Genomic DNA, 17,898 nt, shown 5'->3' with positions numbered 1-17,898 from the left:
CTCAGTATCTATAATAGAATCATTTAAGCATTGCTGGCTATTAGCTGGCATGGAGACTCAAGCATTTAGAGAAAGGAAATTATAGTACTTGTGCTCATTGCATTAGGAATGCTGTATTCAGATACATGTGAGTAAATGTCTGTACGATTCTGCCTATATGTGCTGGTTGTGAGTGTGAATACCAACATAATGCTAACCTCTCTCCGCTCAAGGTAATTGGTTGATACACTGTAGCAGTTGAATTAGAAAGCTGTTTGGTAGCAAGCTGCAATGACTTATCTGTCCCACTTTCTTCCCTCAGGCCTTCACTCTGCCATCTGTTTCTATGAATGATTGGAGCCTGCTGAGACACAAATCTATGTTTGAGTGTGCGTGTCTCTGTGTGTTCATGTGCGTAGCGGCTTATGTTTAATAAGAATGTCTTTGGGGTGTTGATGCGCATCTCTTGAGCTGTGAAAGACGGTGGTAGCGGACATCTGATTGGCAGTAATGCATGAGTACGACCAAACAGTAACACAGAGCTGCTGGCCAAACGTTATTAGAGACAGTAATGATGACGGAGGGTCAGCTCATTCAGAGGAAACAGAAATTACATTGTGAGCAGCTGGGGAATGGATATGTAAGCTGTTTGGAAAAGGACTTAGTGAATATCCAGGATGTGTCATGAGAAGAGATCACTTCTAGGCGCACATGCACCACTACTGGGTACATAAAACCTGTTTACACACTCACACACACATACCTAGTGTAAAGCACTCGGTCAGAAGGCCTAAAGGTGTTGGTATGCTCCACCCAGACTGGCCAGGTGTACATAGGTGAGAGAATAAGCAGCGATTTTGTGCAACCGAGTGTAACACTATAAATGCTGTCCAGAAAAGACTGTCTAAAAGTGTGCACCGTTATCCCTGTATTTGAACAATTATTGTGTCTTTTCACCCTGCCTTCAAGTAAGAGCTTCAGGCACTTTTGTCTTTCAACATAGTAAAGAATGAGCTTGGGACATTAATGTGTTTTTAATAGTTTTAGGACAAAATTGGAGCTCTATGGCACAGAAGAATAGGCTCTATCAGGCTGTGGATACACAGACAATACTTAGCTTGATCAACTCATAGTTGGTTAATGGGATTTGCTGACAATAACAAAAATGTTGTTACCCTTCTCCCTTAATTTTCTCTACATGCTAATGAATAATTGTGTACCTCTTACATTTCTCCTGTAAATAAATCCTCAGCAGCTTGTACTTGTAGTATCGTTTGACCTTGACATAATGCAATAATTGTTGTTGCACTTCGCAGTGATGAAAAGAGCATATGCTTCTCTGCGTCTCAGTTTTTTCACACATTCAGGCCAGTAGGAGAATAAAAGAATTTCAGAGTGTTAAAAGAAAATCAAAGTGAGAAAGGGCTGAAGTGGAGGCGTAGAGGCAATGGTAATGCTCTAATGCTATATTAGATAATTACATATGGGGGAATTGGATGCGGTAGATGGAGGGAGAAGAGACGGCCCAAGAAGCGTTGGAGAGAAGTAACAAAAAAGATACAGGAGAAGAGAGGGAGAAAGAGATGGGGGTAAGAGCAGGGGATGAAGGAAAAGGGGGGGAGTGAATGGTGGGGATGGAAGAAAGGGGATTTATTGAGGCTGCAGGGAAGAGCAGTGGGATAGTTCTCTGATGGATTAGAGGAATGCATGAGAAATGGAGTGGAGAGGGGAGAGAGCGCGAGGGGAGAAAAGTGAAGTTTGTGCGTCTCCTTGGGGCAGCTCTAAACAGTGGTATCATTAATGTAGTTGAGAGGAGAGCACTTGCCGAGCACAGTCTTTTATTTAAAGGCCACCTGTGGGTGTTTGAGAGGGAGAAATCAGGCAAAGGAGAGAAAGAAAGAGAGAGAGAGAGAGAGAGACACAGGGTCAGGGTGACAGCCAGATAGCATTAATGAGAAATTGAGTTGGAAAAAGAGAGGAGATACCGGAAAAGTAGAATCAGGAAATTTCTGTAGCCGGCGGGAAGATAGGTGAGATGACGGGAGAATGAGAGAAAGAGGAGTGGTATTTACTGTACCAAGGGCAGAATGTATACTGTCTCTCTATTTCATTTCAGCTCTGCACACTGCACACCAGGTTAGTAATTCTGAGGGTGTGTTTGTCCGTGTGTATGTATGAATGTATGTCAATCTGTCTGTTGGTCTACTGGGTGTTGTGCATCCAGGCTTTTGTATATTTCTTTTGACAAACCCACAGTCCAACCAATTTCTTTGAGATGCTTGTGAAAAGAGTTTGTCTCTCAGCAGGGAGGGGGAGGAAATCCATCTCTATATGTTCATGCCAAATAAATATTTCATATTTCAAATCCAGCAGACTTTGGGCAGCGGTGATACTCTCTGAATATTGTTTAGCTCCCGTCTGGTGGTATCCAGCCCAGTCAAGCTCCTTTGTCTGTCTCTATCCATTCAGCCAAATGAAGGGAAACTGGAAACAAAGACTCCAATTAGTCAGGCAATTAGACTCTTGTTTTGTGTCCTCTACTCATCCTCTGAGTCACATGCTAATAGCTATTCTTTCCTCTTCCATCTCCCATTTGCCCTTCACTTGCTCTTTTATGTTTTTTTTCTTTCTCCTCTGGCATGCCGTTCTATATGAAATACGTCTTAGTGATATTCACTGTAATGTATTTTTTTCTTTCAAGATACAGAAAGCATTTATAATTCCCTCTCTGTTTCTGCTGTTCATTTGCTATTTATCGCTCCTCCTTCATCTTTCTTTCCGCCTGTCTCTCCGTCTCTTCATCTTTTTCAACCACAGCCTGCCTCGTCATCCATCATAGAAAGACTCGTGTGACCACTGCGCGCGCACACACACACACACACACACACACACATAAAGTCATGAAATTTTTCATTTGCATCACTTTTTGTTTGTCGAATTCATGTCACATCTTTCTTATTTGTCTCCGACCACATCTTTATGATTCATTAGCGTTTTATTTTCCCAAAGAATATCTTTCTTCTTCGCACCACATTGAAAACAAAAGCAAGATGCAAAGAAATCATGCAAATTTTAACAAACAGAGATGTGTATCAGCTGACACTGGATCCGACAGGAATAAATAAATGTCTCACCTCCACTAGAAGTTACATGAACCAAAAATGAAATTGCTACTGAACCGGCACACAAAATGACTTCAAATCACAAAGAGAAAAAGAGAAAGAAAATAAATCCAAAAGCCAAATAAATGATAGAAGTATGTGAAAAGGACTTGATGTAATGCTCATCTTCATCTGTTTTTCCACGTCTATGTCTCAGTGTGATATGATCCCTTTGTTGCCTCCATCTTGCTCTGCTACACTTGATAGGCCGGCTGTCAGCAGTGTGTGTTTTTATGTGTGTGTGTGCATGGGCGCATTGTCTTATCTGGCATCTTGTCAGGTAAACAGGTTTGCATTGGCTGAGCTGCCAATCTGTTGCCACTGACGTTTAGGTTTTTTTAGTGCGTTGAGTGTATTTTTGAATTTTTGAGAATGGCAAGGGCCTTAAAAAGAGCAAGATCCTCAAATGTTGACTTATGATAGTATGTTGAGGATGCATTTTTGAGAGTGTTCTACGTACATTTGTGCAACTGTCCTCCTTGTTTGTAGTTGGATATCAGCCTTACTACAAAACACTGTGGCGGCAGACTGCGTCCTCTCAGCTCTGACATTAGATTATCCCCCAGATGGAGTCAGATTATGGGCTAAAATAGACAATCTAATGAAGGGTCAGGAAATGTACTAATATCCCTATAACCCATCTACAGTCGTCTGCTCTGGGACAGGAACTCAATAATCTAAGACCGCCAAAAAGATATCACTTTCAGTTCAGGATGTTAAAAGAAATATGTCGACCTAAAATGTAATTTGCTAGAATTGGGACATTGTGATTTAATTCTCTAATAAATGCTTCTTTTTGCAAACCAGTTATGTTTTGTCTGATGATATTATTTTCTGATGAAACATATAGTATATTTCACAGACAAAATTGCCCTCAGTTCTCCGGTTGAGATGATTCTGAGTACTCAATTTCCCCACATATTCATTATGTTAATTACAGTTTCATCAGATCTAATCCAATCTAATGACTCTTTTGACTGTGTTTTGTCTGAGGTGAATGCAAAATAAGGTATTATTTTCTGTAGTATGTTTTATAAGTATGGCTCTACTCATGGACAGCATTGTGTTTGAATCATATGAGAAAGGGCAGGCAGGGTGCCAGGAGCCAAAAGTGGCACTTAAGTTTGCTGAGTGCCGTTTCAGCAGCTGGGCAGAGAGTTCTTCCCTATTCATGAGAGAGTGACCTTAGTACACTGTCACTGCTCTCCTGCAACTGCAATGATTTATTGGTTACAGAACACTGAGCAGCCGGATGACGCGGCGGCATTTGTGCACAGGGCAACATGTGACCGTCCCCCTTCAGCCTTTGTCCTTCCCTTTCAAATTGGTCAACCATGTCAGGAACACACACAGGCACACACACTGCAACATGAGTCTACACTATAACTGTAACTCGGCATCTTTACTGTGAAAGAGCAGGCATTTATGTCTCGTAGTGCTGAAATAAGTAGTCCATTAAGCAATTAGTTGATTGACAGAACATCAATCAGCCATAGTTTAAAGAACCATTCAGTTCATTTATCAAGCAAAAATGCTAAAAACCATTGTTTTTGATTTCTCTACGTTTCTCTTTGGTGGTTGGTTTAACAAAACAAGCAACTTTAAGATGTCACCTTGAGTTCTGTTAACGTGTTTAATAGGCTTCTGTCAGTGTATTGACAAAAAAATGCACAATACTCTCTAGAACAAGGATAGCATCGTGCAACAAATGCTTCTCTGTTTGCTTGCTTATCTTTTTTTCACGTTATCTATCCTGTTTTCGTGGGGCTATTTTAAATTCCAAACACAAGATGTCATCAAAGAAGAATGAACTTGTGTTTGTTTCAGGAGAGAAACAGGAGACAGAAGAGAGAAGACCGACCATAACAAAGAGAGAAAACAGGCACGGGAGACAGAAACAAAGAGCAAGCCATCACATATCAGTGAGCTTGACGACATGAATACGGAGGAGCCTAATGACTCCAAAGTTCAGAGTAGCAAATATTTCACAAATTACCAGGCTGCGGCAAATAAAATTAACATGATCTTGTTTATAGGAATTAGATTGGTTAAGATACTGTACCATTTTATCCTTATAAGCATACCTTTTTTACTCATTTAAGGCAAATGCTCTAAAAACCATTTACACACTTTGCACCTACAGTACATGTATACATGCAAACCGTGATTTTATTCAATGCCTAACATTATGTATGTGTGTGTGTGTGTGTGTGTGTGTGTGTGTGTGTGTGTGTGTGCATAAGTTATGACTGTATGTGTGTGTTTTGAGAGCTAATGATGTGTGGAGCAGTGCTTGGGTGTCTCTCATTCAGCAGCAGATGCTGGCTTGTTATCCGAGATGTGTTTTTGATATGAATAAAGCATTGTCGCTATTTGTGTGTGTGTGTGTGTGTGTGTGTGTGTGTGTGTGTGTGTGTTTCATCAGTGCAGCAAATAACACACAGACCTTTACTCAGTCTAACCAGGAGTTCCAGAGAAATACTGGAGCCTGTATAAGTGTAAAATGTTGATTTATGTGGAGCATCGATTTTCCTTCTCACAGTCTCTGAAGGCGTGTTTTATTCAGGACCCAAGGCTGATAATATCCTGTCTCACCGCTGTCTCTTTTGCTATCTTGCCTGTGGCACCAAGTTGTATTCAAGAGTTTTTTGCAAGGCTGATTAACCTGTTTATGCTCAGGTCCAATAGATGTTTTTGAAGTCAAACTGGTGACCTTTTGACTCCACTGCAGTCTCATTAAATTCTGTCATACCTTTAGATTTTGGTGAGCAAAAGTTGCTCCCAGTTGCATTTCTGGTAGGCTTCCACACAATAACAGTCAGCATGTTTTCATAAGTGAAGGTCGCTGAGATGGCTCCTAAGGTGAAGGGAGCTGCAGTGACTTAGTTTTTTTTTCCATCATCATCAACTATCTAACGATAGCTCTCTCTTTCTCTTTCTGTTCATCTCCCCTCAGCCTAATCTCGTCCAGACAATACTACTTTGAGATCCTCCATAAGCAGGATGACAAGGGCTCGGATCATGTGGAGGTTGGGGTAAGTGGACCCATCCAATCATGGGAGCACACTTCCTCTGTTCTGCCTCTCTGTCTGTGTCATTTAAAAATCTCACAACTAGTTTTCTTCTGTCCTCTTTCCATTCCTCCATCTGTAACGACTCTCCTCCGGCTTATACTCTCCCACACTTACACTTGTTCTTCTTCTCTAACTTTCTGTTTTCTTCCCCCGTTCAGTTTGAGTCTCCTCTGCACCATTTCTCTCTCAGTAGTGCTGTTCTGCACCTCAGGCAAAGCTCAGAGATGAGTGGGGCTTAATTTCGAGATGAAGTTTCAAACAAGAGCCCACACGCCTTGTGTGTGCCTGTACTTTGAGTGGGAGGGCAAATGATAAAAAGAGATCACTGGTGTGTGTATGGAATGAATCTCTTAACAAGCCCCAGGTTAACGTCATCATGGTGACCATCAGCAGCAGCAGAGCAGCAGCAGTACTGCTGGAGTTCCTCTCTTCTTTCACAAAACGTCAGTGTCATTTTTGCACCCACAAGGTTAATGATTTTTTACTTATTTCTCAGTCTATCTTCATCCCCTACAAACTCTGCCTGAGTGCCTCTGGCTATGTTCCTCTACCTGTATTTCTGTCTGACAATTAATTATTTTTAGTTTCTTCCTGGGTCTTTATAAACTGAGTGTAATACGTTAATTTCTTTCACCATGTTTCCACAAAGCCGTTCATCACTTCACCACTCCTTAACTGTAGCCCACAATTTCCAGCCCTGCTGTACTCTTTGTTGTTGTACTTTTTCTAGTGTCCCAAAACTTCAGTCTGTTGTTCAGTTCAGACTGGCTGCTTCTGGATGCCAGTTTTAAGAGGAGTTGACAGGGTGATGTGAGGAGCACTGTGCTGAACTATGATAGCTCTGTGGTGCCAGGAGGATTACACACAAACCCGATGAGATACGAAGTGCGTGCGTGCGTGCGTGCGTGCGTGCGTGCGTCTGTCTGTCTATCTGTGTATGTTTATATGTGAGAGGGCGGCGTGCATGTACTGTACAACCCTCTACTGACACTTGGGCCTCCAGTCTGGTTTGATAATGGTACATTGGCACAGTCAGTTGGTGTGTGTTTTCACACAAACTATATGAAATGTCCTGTTAGTGGCAGATCTCCTAAGTACTATACTGTTGCTCTGGGATGTTGTGGGACGTTGATGTGGGTGTGTTATGAATATTCTGCTGATGATGTGCAAGTGTGACTAATAAATTACAGCCTGTGACAACCACATCCCAGCGGCAAACAAATACCTTCGCCTTTATTTAGAGAGCCTCTGGATAGGATAAACAAACTAAGCTAGTGAGATATAATGGAGTAAAATAGAGAGGATACACTGTCCTTGTTGCTGGACTCTTAATGGTTAATCTGGTAGCTCTGTGGAGGGTGAGGTCCAGGGGCTAGATGGTATTAGGCTGTGTTCAGACCATAGGTTCAGACCAAAAATGCACCACCCTCATTGAATATCTTTTGCCACAACACAATGTAACGCCACATGACACAATCAAATCAAACAAATGCACACACAATCTTTGCTTATGCCTTAAACCTGCTTCAATTGATTTTACAGCCACTTGGAGGCAGCCCAGCCGCCTTTGAAGACGTAACTGACATAAAGTTAATATTCTGATAATCTTACCAAACAACCTATTTACACATCTAGCCGGGACCAACATCAGTGTTCATTTTGAGTCTTGTGTTTGGGTTATGAAATATGTGTATGTCCAGCATTCACTCCCCATTTAGCTTTGTTTTGGTTTCCAACTACTCCTTAAGGAAGTGTCTGGCTCTTTTGCCACTAAATGTTCCACTATGTTCACCAGCTACTTGCTAACTTTGTCTGCCTGCCGTTTAGTGCTGGACAGGTAGTGTATAGTGGGTTTATCGAAGCTTTCTCACTAATAAGTGGCTGCCTATTATGGCTGAAAATGGGGTTAATAAGAGTGGAGGAAGTGAGCCACAAGTTGCAGGCCTTAAAACAAAAACAATGAGCTGAAAGATGATTAGGTGCTCTGTAGAACTGCGGGGAACGGCAGAGTTGGTGATTATTAGTGGGTTTGTAACTATGAGTGACCCTTACCATCAAACTGCTCTAAAATGGATACATGATTGAATCCTGACTACCTGGATCATCTTTAAATTGGTACCTGTAGCAACATATCCACAATAATACAGACCCTTGCATTGCATGTATTAGAGGAGACACACAGCTTCCCCAGGTGGACAGTGGAAGCTAGTGACCATCACACAGGGAATTGGCCATTCCAAAAGTAGAAGTAGTAGTAGTAGAAGAAACTTGACAAACTACTAAAACAATACACATTGTAAACTTTCAAATCTTTTGCACTGGCTCTAAAGATTTACGGCCTTCAAACTAATGGTATTGGTCTCTTAATCAGAGCCTATTGGCTTGATCTAAAGACAAAGACCAAATGCTGCCAAAAAGGAGGAGAGGAGACATGCTACGGAAAAGAAAAGAAATGGGGCATATGGAGAAGCATATACAGTCATGGCCAAAAGTGTTGGCACCCCTGAAATTTTTCCAGAAAATCAAGTATTTCTCACAGGTGTGCTTTCAGGTGTGATTTTTATATTGCCCACACCTGTTACTTGACCCAGGTGAGTTTAAAGGAGCATCATATGCTTGAAACAATCTTATTTGTCCACAATTTTGAAAGGGTGCCAGTAATTTTTTCCAGCCCATTTTTGGAGTTTTGTGTGCAATTATGTCCAATTTGCTTTTTTTCCTTCTTTGTTTTGTTTTGTTCCAATACACACAAGGGGAATAAACATGTGTATAGCAAAACATGTGTTAATGCAATACTTTTCTGTGAGAAATACTTGATTTTCTGGAAAAATTTCAGGGGTGCCAACACTTTTGGCCATGACTGTATACAGGGTCTGCACAAGTATTTCTGTTCTCTCAACCACGTGGTATTTCTTATTCATGTCATCAACTTCCTTGAAGATTTTTCCACTCATCCAGAAAACCGATCATGTGATTATGTTACTAGCGTGTCAAGGTCATGTGGAAATCCATCTCTCTTTCTTTCCCACTCTCTCCTTACAACCCTCAACCAGTCCTCATCAAATCGGGTTTGTACTAGTAAAAACAATTTAATGAAGCGTATAAAAGTCATGCAGCAAATCAACATTGTGTGCAGGAATGTGTGTATGTGTGTACGCTATGCTGTCTTGGTAAGGCCCCTGTGTGTGATTTAACAGCGGAATACATTTCACACCTTGACAAAAATAGCAGATTTACCGTGACCGGCCCACAACAGCATAAGCCCAGGGCTCACATAAATCTGCAGAAACCCAGGCACTCATTTGTTAAAGAGCAGATAGCGTGGATTCACAGCTCTTTCTTCTGTGTTCTGTGCCAAGCTGTGATTGCATGGTCAAAGGTGGGCTGTTCCTCTGGGATTGTATTTGTTTAGCAGTGCTTGTTATAATGAAACGAGAGGGAGTAAATATCAGATAGTACACAAGCACTGCCGGAAAGTTACATTTTGGCAAGAAAATAAGAAAGAGAACCCTTGTTCTCTCCGTGTTGGCCCCTTTCTTTTCCATCGTGTGAAGGAATTAAGGGGGGGAAGCTGCAACAAGGCGGAACATAATCAGCATTAGAGACAGGAAGAGACAGGTTAGGAATACAGTGTGCCTTTCCCAAGGGGATGGAAACAACTATTTGTATGTATGAACAGCAGGGCCAATGAATGAGGAGATTGTTGAGTCGATGAGTAGGCAAATTACTAAACCTGTCCTGCACTCTGACTGAACCTTTCCATTACTCTCTACCTCAGTGTTTTTTTTCAACTAACTTCAAATAAACTCACTTTAGAGTGATGACTGTGTTTTTAAGGTATTATATCAGATGAAAGAAGATGTAGTGAGCTGTAGTTTCATTAAGTTTCTTAAATGTCATATTGATCTTTGTCTGCGAAGCACAGGACCTTTCCACTAGCCTAATGGAAAACATCCCTTGCTAGCCATGTGACAGAACGAAGGAAAGCGATGGCCATTAAACGGTGTGATTGAGAGGGAGAGGGAGTGAGAGAAAGAAGAGAGGAAAGTCACGCCTTAATTAGTAACGGCAAGTTTATGGAGAGCCAGGGGTGTGGGATTTAAATGCAGGATTTTAATGGCCCGGTTTTATCACTCCTGCCAGGCCAAGCCTCAAACTGCCCACCAATTAATACACACACCCATGTATGCACACACTTGCACTCTCGCATACACCCATCTACCCCAACCCCGCAGACTCATGGGTGTAAAGGCACAACCATACACATATGCACGCACAGGCTTCTCAACATCTGCCTCACACTTTCCCTCCTCAATATAAATCAGTAGTGGTGTGTGTGATCTGGAGCCAACAGTTAAAGTATATAGTGTGTGTCATTTAACTTTGGAAATAATTCAGCTGGTTTCTTTATCATTTCAGCACCTTTTACGGTTGACCATAGTTCAGCAGCTCTCTGACATATGAAGTCAGTTTTGTTTTTTTTGCCTCAGTTCACTTTAATGCCTTCACTGCATTCTCCTTTACCTTCTCCAAATACTGTTTATACTTTGAACTTCATTTTATGGTCAGTTTTGTCTTATTTACTTCATTCTTTATCATTACGATAAACACATTTGATTTTCTCCTCCCATAATTTTATTTTATTTTCCTTTTGACACGCATTTTAAGATCCCAGATCAAGATGAACTCACTTTTGTGTTTGATGGTGTACAGAGTCTATAGGTGGTCCTCATCTTTTCCTCATTGCTCAGGCCACCATATGGCCATGTCAGTATTTTTTTTTTGTGAGATGAGATTTCACTTTGCCCTTGTCTTTTGGCACCTTCATTCCAAGAGGTCATGTATAAGAATATATGGGGGAAAAAAACCAGCATTAACCTCACTGACAATAGCTCTTTAATGGCATTGGGTGTTTTTTAGTGCTATGTCCTTTGTACTTTTATCCTCTAGAGGGCAACATCAGTGCCAGTTAATATGACTGTAAAAACTGCAGGGTGATCTCCCTCTTTATGAGGATGATAAAAGACATGGAATCGCTTCTCATAATTGAGAAGATCTCATCGTATAACTACATATTATTCTCATTCATGTTATTCTTATTCGTAAAACCACTGGAAGAACACCCTCACATTTTGAACTTACAGGGATTTAAAGCTGTTAGAAGAGCTGATGTTTGTATCTCTCTGTCTTTCTACCATGCCAGTGCTTTTACTTGTCATCATGCCGATTTGATCAGCGCACCATCCCACACACGACACACCACTTTAACTTTAAAAAGGAGTAGTATCCCATCACCCACACTCACTGTGTCCTTTTCATGTTAACTTGTATATACTTCTATTATATTTTACCCTGTGCCTCTGCATGCCACTGAATCTTGCAGAGACACTGCTTGTTATCTATGGAAAAGTGGAATATTTGGAAATTGTGACGTAAAATGGGGTATGCTATTCTGGAGAAATCCAATACCTTGACAAATACCACGGTATAGAGTGAACAGATAGTGGCACAGCAGGTAGTGTAACTAACGTTAGCTAAGTTACCAAACTGTCGCTACTAAGGATGGGGATTGATACCCGGTTCTGAAAGGACCTGGTTCCAAAATTTCTCAAAACCCGAAAATCAATATGGTCTGAGCTTATCAATACTGCTATCAAGACTAGCGATTCCTACAATGTTACGTTATGTTTCGAGCGTCAAATCTGATTTAACTTGAAACGCGATGGATAAAAAAACTAATGTTTTTTATTGATGGCAGCAAAATGCAATATTAAACGGGCCAGGAGTGCTTCTCATCAGGTTGCAGCCTCTACTGCTCTCTGTCGGCTCCTACCATAGACTGTATATAAGAGGTGGATGTAGTCATCGTGACGTCACCAGTTAGTTTGTGGACTGCCGTTTTGAAGCCTCGAGTTTGAGAAGGGTCCGGCTGAAGCCCGCAGACAAACCAGATAAACGTGACGGAAGTAATATATGGTTCGTCCCATAAACCACCGCACACAAAACGTGATGACGTTTATCTCGGCCATTCGGCACACGCAGAGCCGTTAAAAAAAAAAAAAAAGTCAACCAATCACTGTACATTATGCGTAATATTTATTCTATACTATAATTATATAATATTATTATAGTATATTAATACTGTAAATATTTATTTATAATAGCACAATGATAATAATAAAGCAGTGTTTCAATTCATACTGTTGTTGTTGTATATTTTACAAACCAAGAATATTCTTTACATCACGAGCCAGATGTATCTTGATATTTTAGGTTAAAACTATACAACATTATTGACAATTTAATGATAGAATAGCGTTACGAACATTGACACTATCGTTCAGCGTTTGCTGGACACGTCTGCTGTGTTGGCTGCAGTGGTCTGTGTGACTGGACCTGGGGGAGCTAACCGGAGCTAGCTGGCTAACTATTTCTGACAGCCCCCCGAAGTATATTACTCTTACCCTAACCATCACAGGGTGTGTGCCTAAAGTTATTGATTGTATGCATGTCAACCGGTTAATGTTAACCCTACAGTGGCGCACATCGGCCGCTAGCAGATAACTTCCATTGTGTTCCTGTTCCTGTCCTTCGCTAACGTTACTGCGGCTATATATTGACACCCGCCGGCACCATGGTCGGCACTTGTCAACTCTGAAAACGTTTGAACACATTTTCGATTCGCCGTCAATTTTCGTCAGATTGCCGATATTCGACATTTACACAGTTGATTTCTCGCCTCAAAACCTCTCAGAAGTGTATTTAAAGTTCTGTTGTTGGCCTCTAAAGAATAAAACGGTTAATATTACGATCTATACTGTACGTCAGCCGAGATTAACCCTTACACGTCATCACGTTTTATGTGCGGTGTCTTCTGGGACAAACCATATTTGGAAGTTCAACTTCCGTCAACTTCCATCAGGTCCGCGGGCTGCAGCTGGATATACTTGTCGAGTTTGACAAGTATGTTTGTCGAGTTTTTTTTTTTAATTATAAGAATTATATAGTTACAGTTCACGTTTTCATAAGGAAGAAAAAACAGAAACAGTGAAAAAAATAAAAAAAACAATTATAAACAACATAAATAAAGTATACAGCCAGAGTGTCACACAATAAATATCAGTTAAATTAATTATAAAGTTATATTAGATAAATGTTGTAAACATTTTGATGCTGATTTACCCTTTAATCCAGAAATACAGACTATATAATTTTTTAAGTCAAATTTAAAAACATTGAAAAGAGGTTTGTTCTTCATAAATTTTGATTTATGAATAAAGAATTTTCCAAGCAAGATTAATAGATTGACTGCGTATTGTACAGAGGAGTTTGAATCAGAAAAATAAAAGAAAATGTCAAAATTGGATAAGTGTACGTTTGAGTCAAAGTGTCCATTAATGAAGCATTGCATATCATTCCACAGAGAAGAGCTATGTGAACAGCTATAGAATAAATGGTCCAACGTTTCTGTTTCCAGTGAGCAGAAGGAGCATCTTTCGTCTACAGTAGGGATAAATTTCGAGATAATCTCGTTACAGGGGTAACAATGGTGAAGAATTTTAAATGATATTTCTTTAACTTTGTTTGTAATTAAAAATTTATGTGGGTTACTCCATGCTCTATTCCAATAAATATTTTCATACCGGGGGGTCCATTTGTACCTGCATGCAGGGATAGATTTTGCACATAAAAGGTTCTTAATTACTTTGTTGTTGACTTTTTTGTCTAGAAAAGATAGACCATTTATTGAAACACTGCTGGAGAAAAATTCATTAATTTGATCCAAATCTTTCTAATCTCTAAGTAAGGTTATGATCCCATTGGGAATAGCGTCAAATTCTTTTCTTGGAGGATGGAAGTTAAATTTATGAGTGAAGTCTTCATATGTTAAAATTTGATTTGAGTTATTTAACAGTTGGGCTACCAGTACAATGTCATGTTTAAACCAGTTTTGTATAAAGAGAGTCTTGTTTCTATGTATGATGTTCCTGTTGTTCCAGATAAAACATTTGTGAGGGGAGAAATTGTGTTTGTATATAAGTGACCACCTATCAGCCAAACTCGAAGCTTCAAAACGGCAGTCCACAAACCAACGGGTGACGTCACGATGACTACGTCCATTTCTTACGTTTAATTCAATTCAAATTAGCTTTATTGGCATGAATGTGTAACAAAAATATTGCTAAAGCATCATACATACAACATAAGAAAAATCAACCCCATATATTTCATTAAACAAGTAATTAAAGCGTAAAATAATCAAAACGTATGTGTGTTTGTGTCATATATATATCTATATTTTATATATGATATATATATTCTATATACAGTCTATGCTCTAGCCTGTTTGACAGTTCACCATGGTAACGGCTTGTCAATCATAGATAATCCTGCCCTGAAGCATACTCTGCTTTATGGTCTGTTTTCCTCGAAATGGTGCTAACATTAACTTGACAATTAGCCAAATGTTAAAAACAAGCTAAATAGAAAGCTGTCTGTCTGCAGCATAGACTGGTCTATAGTCTTAAAATTTGGCACTTTGTGAAAAAGCTGCTGGCTGAGACAAACCAACCTCTCCTCCTTCGACCAGGTAACATTACCTGCAGGCAGTGAATAACTGCAGAGAGGTGGAGGAAGTACAGAGACAGACGGAGTTTTTATTCTTTTAATTCAAAAACAACCAGGCAGTTAATATGCACACTTTAATTAATTAATTTGTTTATTTATTGCAAGTCATAAGTCATCTCAGTATATAACAATGTTATCGCACATTGAATATTTTCCTCATACCGTGCAAGTCTACCTTGTGCCCGTTGGGTCTCGTCTTACCAAATAACCGTCACCAAATAATAAAGTATCGATAGTGGTATCAATAAAGAATCGGATCGTTAAGCAGACTCAATAAGGTTGTTAAAATTAATGACCCCCATCCCTAGTCGCTACAGGTGTTGCTGCGAAAGCTAGCAGAGAAGTGGACAGTTCCCAGAGCCAGCACACCAGCAATACTGACAACTTTCCTGCCAATATAGCTATCATCACAACTGCAGGATATTGTGGCTAACTAAAAAGTAAGCTGAATCTCGATAATCATCAGAATCATGGCTGGAAAGGCTGGATTAGTGTTGTGCAGCTCGGCCTGGGCCAGGGTTGCGTTCAAAACACCAGAATTTTTTTCAGTGCACACACACATTGACTGGACAGCAAGTGGGCCGTGAGGAGATATTCGCAGAATTTGACAAAAATACATGTATGGGATTAGAATCGCATACCCCACCTTTAAGTAGTTCATTACATTTTAATAGCCTCGAGCATGTAGCAGTTTCTCAGTATTCCGTTTTTCTGGTGTGAAATTATCCTAGAATCACCCAGATCACGGCTTGAGTACAGAGTACAGTTTTGATGTTCACTGCACCTTTTGATTCATATGTCATTCAATATGTTATCAAGCAACTTGAGTTCAAATAGTAGAACATGCAGGCACACTGTTGTTAGCGTATTCAGGTCATGTTGAATGTTTCAGATTACATTCTGCTAATGTATTTTATCATAGGATGTTTTTGAATCAGCCATTGGCTGTGTTAATGCTATTATATATTATCATATATACTGTATTACAGCAAGCTTTACGTGTTCAGTCAGGTATGTGCTGTCATGCTCACTTAGTCCAAAACCATAAAAAATCATTTGTCTCTATTTTATCTCCATTTGCATTCAGGTCCTGCTAGTTATTCCTGTGTTTTCTCCTTTCCAGCGAGCATTATGTTGACCAAAGTACCTCTGCATGTCACAAGCTTTATTCATGGGATTTAAAGAGGCGTGCTAGGACATTTGGTCATGTAAGTTTGACTTGATTTGAATGTAGTGAGAGCGTTAGTGTGACTAACTGGTTTCCCCTCAGAGCACACAGGGCATGGCTGCAGACGCACAGACTACGACGCGCCAGTAATTGCTATGGATATCGGGCTCATTTGTCTTTCTGAAACGTCTGGTCTGAGACTTTGGCTAATGTCTAATTCAACATAGAAAATCAAACACCCCGTTACTGTATCCACCTCCTCATCTCTCTTTGAATATTGTTCCTTCCTCCCCAGGCAAGACATGATCTGACATGAAAAACAAGCCACTGTTTTCATGTCAGTGTGACAGGGAATGGAGGGTGGCATTTATCCTCTAGCATGTAAGTGTTTAGATCTGTTTAGTTGTCAATTGAAACAAGAGCATAATCAGTCAGGAGCTTTATGCTCTTGTTTCCCTGTTTTTGGTTAGATTACTATCTGCTGTACTACAACTTTCATTGTATGAAGATCCTACAACAGTATCAGCAAAGCATCAAAACACCAGCAGGCTTATGTGTCTTCTGTGCTCTGTTGGCGAGGTATCTGTTCAGAGCCTGTCAGGAGTCTCTCCTTGATGCTGTGCTGCCAGGCTGCCTGTCAGTGGGCAGCACCATAGCTCCTCGCTCCAGACATCCCATTACAATACTAAAATTTACACTTTGTTTCTGTTCCTACCAAAGCTGTCATAACTTTTCTTGCATCCCGTCAGCAAATGGAACTTTTTCTTGTCATTGCTTGTCATCTTACATATTTTATTCCTATTCAGCAAATCAGAATCAGAATCAGCTTTATTTGCAAAGTCGGTGTACACATATGAGGAATTTGACTCAGGATTGTACAATGCTCACGATGAGCTTACTTACAATAAAATAATAATACAATAATAAAATCACACACTACAGTATAGAGAACACATATATGTACACTGTAAACAAAACAATATAGACAGATTGAGACAGTAGTGCAATGAGCAGAGTGCAAAGGATGCACGAGTAAAATTATTATCATTATTATGTACATGTGTATGGATGAGATATACAGGTACACATACACATACATGCATGCATGTACACAATGCATAGTGCAAAGGATGCTAGAATAGATATAAGTATTAAGTGCAGGTGTTATGTACTTGTAGGTGGATTTGGTATACAGTATATACAATATACAAAATGAACAGTATGAACAGCTCTGAAATAGAGAATGATGAATAAATAATAAGTGGTAACCAGTAAACAGGTGCTGATTTATTTTATAGTTACTGGATTATTGCACAGGAATTGTTCCTGACATCGTGAGTCAGAAGTCAGCTGTTCATCAGAGTGATGGCTTGTGGGAAGAAACTGTTCCTGAGTCTGTTGGTTTTGGCGTACAGTGCTCTGTAGCGCCTACCAGAGGGGAGGAGCTGGAACAGGTTGTGTCTGGGGTGAGATGTATCAGCAGTGATGTTTCCTGCCCGTTTTCTGACTCTGGAAATGTAGAAGTCCTGAATGGAGGACAGGTTGGCACCAATGATCTTTTCTGCAGTCCTGACTGTCCGTTGTCTGTCCCTGTCCTTTTTGGTGGCAGATACAAACCAGACAGTGATGGAGGTGCAGAGGACAGACGGATGATGGCTGTGTAGAAGTGGATCAGCAGGTCCTTAGGCAGGTTGAGCTTCCTGAGCTTGCGCAGGAAGTACAGCCTCTGCTGGGCCTTCTTGATGTGATGTGTCAGTATTGGGCTCCCACTTTAGGTCCTGGGATAAAGTGGATCCCAGAAACCTGAAGGATTCCACAGCAGACACAGGGCTGTTGGGCAGAGTGGGGGGGCTCCTCTTGACGTCCACGATCATCTCCATAGTTATGA

At 40.4% G+C, this 17,898-nt stretch overlaps 1 protein-coding gene across 3 annotated transcripts in view; it reads left to right on the top strand.

Moving 5' to 3' along the window:
- The window catches only part of b4galnt4a (beta-1,4-N-acetyl-galactosaminyl transferase 4a), a 149,414-nt gene that overhangs the window by 115,484 nt on the left and 16,032 nt on the right, over positions 1-17,898 (top strand). For all 3 annotated transcript variants that reach the window (XM_046037942.1, XM_046037944.1, XM_046037943.1), the window contains exon 8: positions 6,097-6,175. In XM_046037942.1, the coding sequence (XP_045893898.1) occupies positions 6,097-6,175 (79 nt within the window). The remainder of the gene's footprint in view (positions 1-6,096; positions 6,176-17,898) is intronic.

The sequence above is a fragment of the Micropterus dolomieu genome, linkage group LG22 (assembly GCF_021292245.1).
Source record: "Micropterus dolomieu isolate WLL.071019.BEF.003 ecotype Adirondacks linkage group LG22, ASM2129224v1, whole genome shotgun sequence".
NCBI lineage: Eukaryota > Metazoa > Chordata > Actinopteri > Centrarchiformes > Centrarchidae > Micropterus > Micropterus dolomieu.
This window is presented reverse-complemented; position numbering and strand designations above follow the sequence as displayed.